The sequence below is a fragment of the Alligator sinensis genome, unplaced genomic scaffold, assembly GCF_000455745.1.
Source record: "Alligator sinensis unplaced genomic scaffold, ASM45574v1 scaffold308_1, whole genome shotgun sequence".
In the NCBI taxonomy this organism is placed as follows: Eukaryota; Metazoa; Chordata; order Crocodylia; family Alligatoridae; genus Alligator; species Alligator sinensis.
This window is the reverse complement of record NW_005842041.1, coordinates 150078-161094: the sequence shown is the minus strand read 5'-3', so window position 1 is coordinate 161094 and position 11017 is coordinate 150078. Positions and strand designations below refer to the sequence as shown.

Below are 11017 nucleotides of genomic sequence, written 5' to 3'. Positions count from 1 at the left end.
GACTTCATAACTTGGAGTCCTTCTCTAACTTATAACTTTTTTTGCTAACAAGTTAATTCACTTAAAATTTACATTCTCTAGTGGATGTTTCCTGCAGTCTAACAAATACTTTGTTCTGTGGGTGATCTATTAATATCCAGAACTTCCTTGAACTGTCTTGTTTCTTTGTCATTCCACTGGCCTTTTTCAAAGGTGGGTAGGCCAGTGCATTATGTTGAAGATTACTGGCACATTTTCTGCCGGGTGGGGGGAGGAAGGGCCAGAGGGGGTGTAAAGTGCTCATCAAAACTTTTTTCCAAGAGTAGATGCTTACTGTCTGTGCTCCATTTATTTTGATGTTACATAGGAAATACTTTTTTTTTGTTTCTATTTTAGAGCTGTTCTGCTGATTGGAAGAAAGAAGGAAAATAGATGTCCACACCAACAGACCCTGGCGCAATGCCTCATCCTGGCCCTTCACCAGGGCCAGGTCCATCACCTGGACCAATTCTAGGACCTAGCCCAGGACCCGGACCATCCCCAGGTTCAGTGCACAGCATGATGGGGCCAAGTCCTGGACCTCCCAGTGTCCCACATCCAATGCCAACTATGGGGCCTACTGATTATCCACAGGAAGGCATGCACCAAATGCACAAGGTAATTATTTCTCCAAGTGAGTGCTATGATTCTCAGAGTTATAGCTATTGACAAAAACCTGCTCTTACTGCTGTCAGCCCTGCAGAGCAGCAAACTGTATTCTATTTCACATCACTAGCAAAACTACCAGCTGAATTTGGATTCCATCTTTATTACTGGAGATGATGCACAAATCAGATCAAACACAGCTTGAGATTTTTCAGATACCAGTTTGAGCTGCAGTGTTTGCAGTTAGACAGATCTTCACCCAGACTTGTAAACTGCAACATTTTGGTATGGTGCTCCTTGCTACAAAAGAAATGTATATCACTGCAAGGCCATTCTGGCAGTCTTTTCTAATTATAACTGTATGTTACATCATAGAGAGAAGCATTTTATTAATCCCATTTGGAAGCATTCTGCTCCAATTTTGCATTTTAATAGGGTTTCCCTCCTTTCTTTGTTTTTTTGCATCTTAAAAGTCCTATTTCTTTAATCTTTCATAGTGATGAAAACTTTTGTTTTCAAGTTAACTTATGTAGGCTCTGTCCCATTTTAAGGCACTTAAAACAAGTGTAATTTTAAACACATGAATAATCTTGAGTTGGACTTGTTACGCACTTAAAGGCCTGCATGTGCTTAAATAACTTCTCAATCAGCAGTTCATTAAGATATTGGTAAATGTCTTTGCTTGGAATTTCTTTTTGAGAATTTTCTTCTGTGTGGTCCTGCCTCTTTTTGGCTATGTGGTAAAGTTACTGTGGAACTTTACCTTAGTAAAGTTACCTTACCTTAGTACCTTACCTTTACCTTTACTAAGGTAAAGTTCCTATAGATCTTCATGCACACAAACACTTAAAATTTTAAAAGGACAAGGGATTAGTTTGATATATTTTGGTGATTCTTGCCGAGAAGAATTGAAATTGTACTGTCAGTTATAAGGCTATAGAACAGTATTCAAATTACAGTTTAAAAATAAACCTATTAAAGAAACTTTAGAAAAAAAATTCCTACCTGTGAAATGAAAACCTCTTCAAATTGCCCTGCTCCTTCGTGGACCATTCAGTCAATATGCTATTTAGAGTTATAAATAAGGATGTGACATTAGCCAACATTTTTACCTTAAAACGTTTCATCATTGAGATAGTCAGTGAAACAGAAACATCATGGGTGACTGAAAGTTACTGGTCCAGGGCACTGAAGAGCCAAACGATCACTGGGAGTTGAGGGTGCTCCTGATTACATTGTACTACTGCAGTTTTCATATGTAAAAGGGGGAATTATTGTCAGTTATATGTCAGTCAATGCCATGCTTAAATTTTATACAAGTGGTGCATTTTTAGGTGTGTGCATTTTCTAAAACTCTGGTACCTAATACATCTCAAACTTTTGAATATGACCTCAACTTCCTTCAGTAGTTGTTTTTTTTTTTTAAATGTCTGGAAAACTTTAAAATACAGAGCCTGTCTATAGAGTTCAAGAACTTTACAGAAGAGGAAAGAGTCTGCTGCTGCTACTCTGTGGTCTGCAGTAGAAAGACTTATCCTGTGAAGGGGGGAATCTTTTGGGTTGGTTTTTATCTAGAAGCTTGATTGCGTTTCATCATGATTGTAAGGGTTGAGATAGCTGGATAGCTGACACAGTGGTGGTCAGTTGGTATAAACCCAGATAAAATGTTCAAGAGCACCTAAGAGATTTTTTTGAAAATGGAATTTTTATCCCTGGTTAGGTTATGTCTGGCATGATAGCAACTACTTGTGATCACAGATTGACCTACTTAATCAATAGATTCTTTTTGGCTGTGTAGTCATATCTGAACGCAGCAAATTATTTATGAGGAATAGTGCCAAATTGTTTATAATGAATGTGTGGAGTGTGGCCTTTTTAAAAAAGAAACAAAGTTCATACACAAAAATAAAAGTTATTTTCCACTCAGACCCATCGTTCACTTACTATATCCCTTATATTTCCTTTAAATTCTGTACAGAAATACAAGTAACTTTATGTTTTGTTAACATAATCTTATAAATACTAATAACTCCTACAATTCATATTTAGCAATGCAAGGTTTGAAAATGAATGGCTATATATTTCAAAAACAACCAGAAATCCTGTCCACAGTAATTTACTCTATATTAGGTGTTATAATTAAAACAGCTACAATAAATTAATTTATCTCCTCCCCTTTCTGGAATAATTTTGTTGCCTATTAATCAGATTATCATTAAAATCATCCCGAGTTAGTCCTTGATCAGAGATGAGTTAACAGAGCCAAGCATTGCCTAATTGTATATATTTTGTAACTAGAAAAAGAATAAGATCAATAAAAGGTAAATAGATCTTTATGTAGACTGCATATCTCTGAATGAGAGAGTATTTTGCACTTCATTTTCCCCTGCTGCATAATACTTTTGTTTGTGACTTTCTGACCATGTGCTGCTGCTTCATATCTCCAATCCAGCCTTTCAATATGGTCTGTTCCCAGTATTCTGCACAGGCCACTGCTTTTGGTGTTGGTGTTTCCAGATCTTGTGAGGTGCACTGCAGTGCTACAGGACATCTCAGGTGATCGTCTGTGGTTTGCTTCTCCTGACAAACACATTGGTCGTTTGCATAGAGGCCCCATGTTTTCATGAGAAAGCTGCAACTTCCGAGACCCACTCTTAAACTGTTCAGGCTCTGCCATGTATGCCGTTTGTAGTTGGAGCCGGATGCTAACTCCTCACTGGGGTCAATTCCTTGCTGACTCCATTCAACAGCTGTGTTGCCTAGATTTTCCCATTCTTTTTGCCAGTGGGTAGTTCTGGCTGATTTGGGTGGTACGGTCAATGGTGTGCTAGAGGACAAAAAGCTATTTCTCAATGCGAGATGACAGTGTACTGGTTGATGTCCATATCATGGGTAGCGGTCATCTGACTCTTGTACCTGCCGGTCAGTATTGCCTGCTACTTTCGTCCTGATGTAAGGGGGCACTATGCTGGATCATGCGTCTAGGCAGGGAATAGGGGTGGGTTTTAGGCAGCCTGTTATAGTTTTGCATGCATCATTTAGGGCAGTGTCAATATGTTTACTATGGTCATATATTTACTGTTGACCATCAACTTTAAACTAATAATTGGGTGTAATGTCATAAGCAGGAATTAGGCTTTTTGTAAGAAGTGAGTTATGGAAACTCGAACCAAAAGTAGGATTTTTGCACGCAGATGTGGCATTTGTTAATACTGATTTTAGTCCTCTTTCACTTAATATGATGAAAGGCTGAGAGCCATGGGACTCTTCAGCCTGGAAAAGCGCAGGCTCAGGGGTGATCTGGTGGTCACCTATAAGTTTATCAGGGGTGCTCACCAGGATCTGGGGAAACGTCTGTTAACCAGAACACCCCAAGGGATGACAAGGTCGAACGGTCACAAACTCCTCCATGACCGTTTCAGGCTGGACATAAGGAAGAACTTCTTTACCGTCTGAGCCCCCAAGGTTTGGAATAGACTGCCACCAGAGGTGGTTCAAGCATCTACTTTAAACCCCTCCAAGACATTTGGATTTTTATCTTGCTGGGATTCTATGATCCCTGCTGACATCCTGCCCCTGAGGCAGGGGGCTGGACTCGATGATCTTCCAAGGTCCCTTCCAGCCCTAGTTAGCGTCTGAAATCTATGAAACTTAGCTGTTCTAGCAGGACAGAGAGCAAGTGGTTTCTTCTGCCAGTGTTATTAGTTAACAGAGCTGTATACATTTGCTATTTTAAAAATCCTTAAAGTGGTGGTCTAGTCAGAAAAATAGCAGAAAATGGCACCTTCTTATCTAACAAGTCTTTTTCCTGTACGACTGCTTGGTTTAGTGTAAAAACAAAGAACTTATGAGTCAACCCCAGAGAACTGATGGATTTTTCACTTGCTCATACATGATTAACAAAATTTCTGGCAAAGTCCCAGTTGCAAGGAAGGACCAGCTATGTAACAACATTGTCCTTCAGTTATGTCTTCAGTTAAACCTGCACAGTTATACTGGCAGCTTGTAGGTAACTTCAGTATTTGGCTTGAAGAATCTTTATGATGATACACCATCCAAAAAGAACCCAGCTTGACTCTCAGACCATTTGCAAACTGACAAGATCTCATCTGTTAGCAATCACGATGCAACATGAATTGTGAAATGACCTTGGGTACTGAATGTAAAACAAAGTGTAGTTAAATAAAAGTTCCATAGATTTATTCATTGCCTAAATATGGATTCTGTAAATGGGAATGTCATGTGGGCCTACAATTTTATTTTTTAGAACCACCAGTTACAAGATACAGCCTATTCCCCACTAATGCTTTTTATGGAAAACAATGGAAAGCAGCTCTTACATTTGAGAATTTTATTAAATGATAGTTCAAGCTCTGGTGCTTTACCTATTTTCCATGATAATTAGTACCTAAGTGAAATGTAATCTCCTTCATCCCCCGAGACACAGGTAGGGGGACATTGTTACATTGGTGCTGTGGGACTTATTCCTACCCAACATTGCTCTTGTGGAAATGTTTTATATGATTTAATTGGGTGGGACCATTAAGAGTGTGTAGAAGTTGGGTAGAGGTAGATAGGGATTATATGAGAAAGAGAGAGATTATTTTTTATTATGTATTGGGTAGATATATAATTATAATCATCCTATTAAACTAGGCAGTTGCTCAAAAATTTGTAGGAAAGAAATGTAATGTCTCACAATTTCTATTGACTTACATTCTGTCTATTATATTAAATAAGACTTCTGTGTACTGAGGAATGAATGCTATCAGGTTAAAATTATACTTAAGATGACAAGTTTCTTCACCAAAGTTATAAGTACCATCTTCATTAAAACTGTTTTTTGTTTAAATAGAGTCATAAAAACAGAGTAATCAGATTCACTTTTGCTAGTTTTTCTCTAGCGCATTTCACTTTCAGGTTCTCATGCAGTAGTATAATGTCTGAGTTATATTCCTTAAGGACACCAGAGAATTTTGTCACATGTTGTTAGGTTTTATGAAAACACGGGAGCATTTGCATTGCTGTTGTTTTTTTTGCGTAGAGGTTTTTTGGTTTGGCCTGAATGTGTCCCTTTAAACAAAATTGCTCTACCTTTTCACAGGTAAAATCTCTCTGTCCTGGATTGACTCCAGTGATGCTGTGAACATGCATTTGTTTCTCTTTGACAGTTGGCTTGTTTCATACCAATCCTTTTATTCCCTTCTATATTTTAGTACATTTCCCCTCATGAATAGGGAGGGAGGGGGTTCCTTCCCCCACCTTTGGTCTTCTGGCTCCATGTTCCCATCAGGGTTGTCCAGCCAACTGCCATGGAACCTCCTTCCCCGTTGCCCATTAGGACGGAGCAGCGACATCCAGTCGCAGCAGGGTTTTTTTTCTGTAGATAGATCCTTATTGTGTAGAGACCAATTGTGTGTGTATATCACCTCCTACTCTCCAAGTCTGCTTGTAGGGACTTTGGTCTTTCAACTTCAAAACACTTAGGGTTAAACTCCACTTTAGTGTGACTGTTTTATGTTCATGGACTTGCACCAGAGATGAGCTTGGGCTCAAACAGGCATTTGTGTGGTTAATGTACCATTTATCTGTTGTTGTTTGTAACGTGTAAATTAAGTACTGCAAATCTGCTTTTTCGGAAGTCTTTAAAAAAAAGAAAGTGAAAGGTGGCTGCTCTGTAGCACGGGAAGGAGTCTTCATATTTCAAAATGGTGAGGGGCTTCTAGTTTCTTTTGTTGCTTTTTGTTTGGAAAAGCCAAGCCAACATAAAAATTGATCCATTTTTTTTCCTAGGTATCAATTAATTGGTGTGGGGAAAAATTTTAAAGCCTTTTAAAAATGATGTAGGAACTTTTGCAAAGCATCTTGTTTCTGTGCCTTCTGTAATGTTCTTAATAAAACATTGAATCAAAAGGAGACATTTCTGGGGGTGGTTTCTGTTTGCTCTAGCCTTTATTCCCTTTTTTATTTTGTATTTTTTTAAACATCATCTTCATGTGGGGGTGGGGAAATATGCGTGTAAGGAACATCTCTGAAAACCCCAAATACTGATAGATGGGAAATGTTAGTTTCTCATCACTTTGTAATCAAATTTAACCAGTTAGGTAGAAAATAAAATTCAGGTTAAAATTTTAAAAGAAAATTAAAATTGGTATGTGTGTTTGAATTTCGCTCTCTCTGTGAAAAATATAATTTTCAACCAGATCCATTTTAAATCTGTAAAAAGTACTGCTTACAAAGATACAATCTCTCCTTTCTCGTCTCCTTTAACTTGATACAGTCTTTTCTTAACTTCTTTTTTGTTGCTCCTATTTTCCCTCAGACTAAATTTCCTCACTTCTTTATCTGTGCGCTTTCTGAGAGTTAAAAATTGCAGCTAGCACATGCAGTGTCCAGAGCAGGGCCTATAAGATCTTCAGGCATTTGGTCTCTTGACAAGGAAGGAAGAGCTTCTTTCTTCTGCAAGCAGGGGAAAAATGAAAAATGCCAATCTCTTCCTTACTTCCAGACCCCAAGTACACTTTAACTACAGCTAACAAATAGAACATACCTTTTAGCTAGTGATCTGCCGATTATTTTTTTCACTTAGATATCTAATTTTCTTTTTAAGCCCCTTTCATTCTTCTGATATGACCTTCCTTTCCCTCATCTATTTTTACCCACTGCATCATGCATGTCTCTCTTCTGTTCTCCACTCATCTCTCCCCTAGCATTGGCTCCTGACTGCAGGTTCGCTTTTCTTGGCTCAGACTTTTCCTTCCTTTCTTCTTGGCCATCTTGGGATGGAGCCAGGTCCTGCTGGTCCTGCTTACCTTCCAGAATATGATTGAGTGGCAGTGATTGAGTTGGATGCAGTTATGTGGTGACTACATCCTCTCCTGTGTGCAATCTTGATGTCAAGAAAGAAATGTCATTTGGGGTATTTCATTACAGCAGGGACTGCAAGGCAAAGGGTGGGTTAAAAATAACTAATCTAATTTCAGCCAAAGCCACGGACTGTACTTGCTTAAGTGGTTGGTATTTCACTGCTTTGTAATAGGAGGACTGCCCAATTTACTTCTGTAAGTACTGTCCAAACAGAGTGCTGCTTGTCTCTAGTTTGTAGTCCTTGAAATTGCCTAAAAAGCTGGGGGAGGAGGTGGAGAAAGGAAAGGGAGGGAGGGGGTGTGAAGTCCCAGAAGAGACTGGTGGGGGGAGGGTCTCATTTTAACTATTTGCAATAAGATCAAGGAGAGATTTTCAGTCTTTAAGTTGTCTGTTACTTTATTTATGACATATTTGTGTGATTGGCATTTAATATTTTGTAGTTGTTTTGGAGGACTTGTACACTACCTCAGTGTAAATCTGTGTTTGTTTTCATTTTGCAGTCCATTGATGGCTTGCATGACAAAGGAATGGTTGAAGATATGCACTGTAGCTCCATGAAGAGTGCAAGTATGCGACCACCTCACCCTGGAATGGGCCCACCTCAGAGTCCCATGGATCAACATAGCCAAGGTTAATACCAGTTTTGTATGCAATACAAAATATGGCTTTCTTTTTTTTATTCTTATAGCTTACACTAAGCCTTAACTCCTTTGTGCCAAGTTTCCCAGTTAGTATTGTGCATGGTTTGGGAAGGATAAAACTGTGACCTTTGGAAAAACTATTTCTTTAAATCAAGGGTGTCAGACTCACCTGGCCAGATGAGTTATACAGGACTGGTCCACAGGCTGAAGGAATGCCATGGAGCCATCCCTGAGGGCTGAGTGGGGTCCATGGACTCCTTCTCCTCGCTTGCCAGATCTAGCACCCATGGTGTCTACTTTGGCTGGTCTGGGACGCGTGCTACCTGCAGTGCTTGTTCCAAGAGCCAGCGTTAGGGAAAATGGTGACCTAGGCGGACTTGTATTTTGGTGCCCCCCTCACCATCTCGGTTTCTCACCCCAGCACTTCAGCGGTGCTGCTGCAGGCAGAGGTGGATGGATGGGTAGAGGCACCAGGACTGGAGCAGGTGCCACCTCACCCGCAGTGCCTGGCCCAGCTCTCCTGAGTAGCAGCAGCCTCAGGGACAGCAGCTCTTCAAGGATACCAGCTCCCAAGTTGCAGGCAGACAGCTCCTCCTCTGTCCCTGCCCCATGTTGCTCCCTGGCAGGCTGCCAGGGTGGGCTGCATCCAGAAGGCTGCCATGGTGAGGGCAGGGACATGTTCTGCTGCCACCTGAGCCTGGCACAGGGTTGGGGTTGCCCAAGTGCGGAGTGACGGGGCACCAGAGCGGAACAGGGCATTTACCTGCTTTATGCTCCAGAAGGCACAAAGTGGGCTGGGCTGGGTTGGGCACACAGAGCAGAGTGAAGCCAGTGACTGGGAAGGGCAAGTTTCTATGAGGGCGGAGCAGAAAGTTGGCAGTCAATCAGGAGGCAGTGGGGTTGTCCTGGTCTACCTCACTGGTTCCCTCCACCTGCCCCTCCCAGCACTGCACCATGCTAGGATCTCAGGGTGATGGGGAGGGAAGGGATGCTGGTTCACATGGTTGAGTTGGGATTGTATGAGGGGACTCCGTGGGGGTGGGAAATGGGCTTGGCTGGCCCCTGCTGGGCTGGGCTGGGCACCACTTCTCCTGCTTGGGGCAGGGATTGGCTGGGGTAGGGTGAGATGGGGCAGGGTGGCGTGGTTGGTGCCCCCTGACCACGGTGCCCTGGGTGGTTGCTCATGTCGCCTACCCTTAAGGGTGTCTTTGCCTGCTTCAGGGGGTCTGGAGTGGATGCAACATGCATTGTAGGTTCCAGACTGACCAGAGTGGGCACTGTGCAGAGGACCCACAGACCCCTGCTCCCTACATGCCAGATTCAGTGGCTACTCTGGCCGGCTTGGGACTGTGCTGCATGCAAGATCTGCTCTGGGACCTGTGCTGCCTGCTGCACCTACTCTAGACTGGCTGAAACAAGGGCCGCAGATGCTGGATCTGACACAAGGGTGGGCGGGGGGTTCGGGACTGGATCTTTGTGGCTGCTACTTGTGGTGTAGGTCCAAGAGTGGGTGCTGCGTGTGGCACCTGTTCTGGCCTCTGTGTGCAGAGCCAGTTGAGTGTGTGTGGGTCCACTCAAGACCTAGGGCCAGCACTGGGGGCCAGATGATGTGGTTCAATAGGCTGTATCTGGCCTGTGGGCCATATCTTTGATACCCATACTTTAAATAAACCCTTGCTCTTTGAATGTGCAGTAGGGATAGATATTGAAAGGAAAGATGAGCTTTTCATTATGGGGCTAGCCTGAACTGGGGGGACTAAATTCAGCTCCATGTTCTGCCACAACTTTCAGTTTGGCTTCAGACCAGTTGTGTAAGTAATGCTGTTATATGCCTTGGTTCCTCATTTGTGAAGTGAAGGGGACAGCATTTCCTTTTCCTTTGAGACTGTTGAAAGGATACATGCATTAAAGCTTGTGAGGTGCTCAGGTTCAGTGAATAAAGGGGACACTTAAGTGCTTAATAAAGAGATACTGGAGTGTCCTTCTTCCAGTTAGAAACATGAAACCAAATTCCAGCATAAGTTTTTAATAGGCATTTGCCAAAAAACCTATTCCAGCAGCAGGCATGAAGCTACCTTCCTCCAATCATGATTCTTCCTATGATGAATCTTAGGGAATATCTAAGTGTCAGAGTGTGATCCCTCCCAACATGGCAATGATCCTTGTCTCTCCCTCTAATGGCAACTGTTGATCCTTCCGGATCATGGTGTATGCATGACAGGTCACCCAGACCTTTGACACATATACCTAGGCAGGAGCATGGATGAGTGGAGGCTGCCCAGACCTTCCATTCCCGCTTCAGACCATTGAGACAAAATCCAGAGGCATGACTGAGTCCGGGAGTTTGGTGCCTTGATAGCTGTATTATGTGTGGGTCTGGGAATCAAACTGGGCTCTCCCGCATGGCAAGTTCCTTGTCTAAGATACCCCACATACTTAATTTCTGCTTCTAATTCTAATAAAGTGTATGTGCTCATGAGATTGTTTTAGGGGCCTAGAGAGGGAAGAATTTTTTTTGTCTGTCCGTCTCTTATTGCAGAGTGACATAGCTGTGTTAGTCTGAAGTCAGGTAGAAAACAGGGTGGAATTACACCTTGTAGACTAACCAAAGTGTGTGTGTGTGTGTGTGTGTATCATAGAAAATTAGGGTTGGAAGAGACCTCAGGAGGTCATATAGTCCAACTGCCTTCTCAAAGCAGGACCATCCCCAACTATATCATCCCAGCCAAAGCTTTTTCTAGCTGGGTTTTAAAAACATCCAAGGATGGAGAGTCCACAGCCTCTCTGAGTAACCTGTTCCAGTGCTTTACTACCCTCCTAGAGAGAAAATTCTTCCTAAGAGGAGGTTAGATATCCATCTAGCTGGGGTCATCTAGACCCAGCAC

The 11017-nt window shown here is 42.2% G+C and overlaps 1 protein-coding gene across 1 annotated transcript in view; it reads left to right on the top strand.

Moving 5' to 3' along the window:
- The first annotated feature begins 411 nt into the window (after positions 1 to 411).
- The window catches only part of LOC102370874 (probable global transcription activator SNF2L2), a 139159-nt gene continuing 128553 nt past the window's right edge, over positions 412 to 11017 (top strand). The window contains 2 exon segments of the mRNA XM_025202977.1: positions 412 to 636; positions 7992 to 8121. Of these exon segments, the coding sequence (XP_025058762.1) occupies positions 412 to 636; positions 7992 to 8121 (355 nt within the window).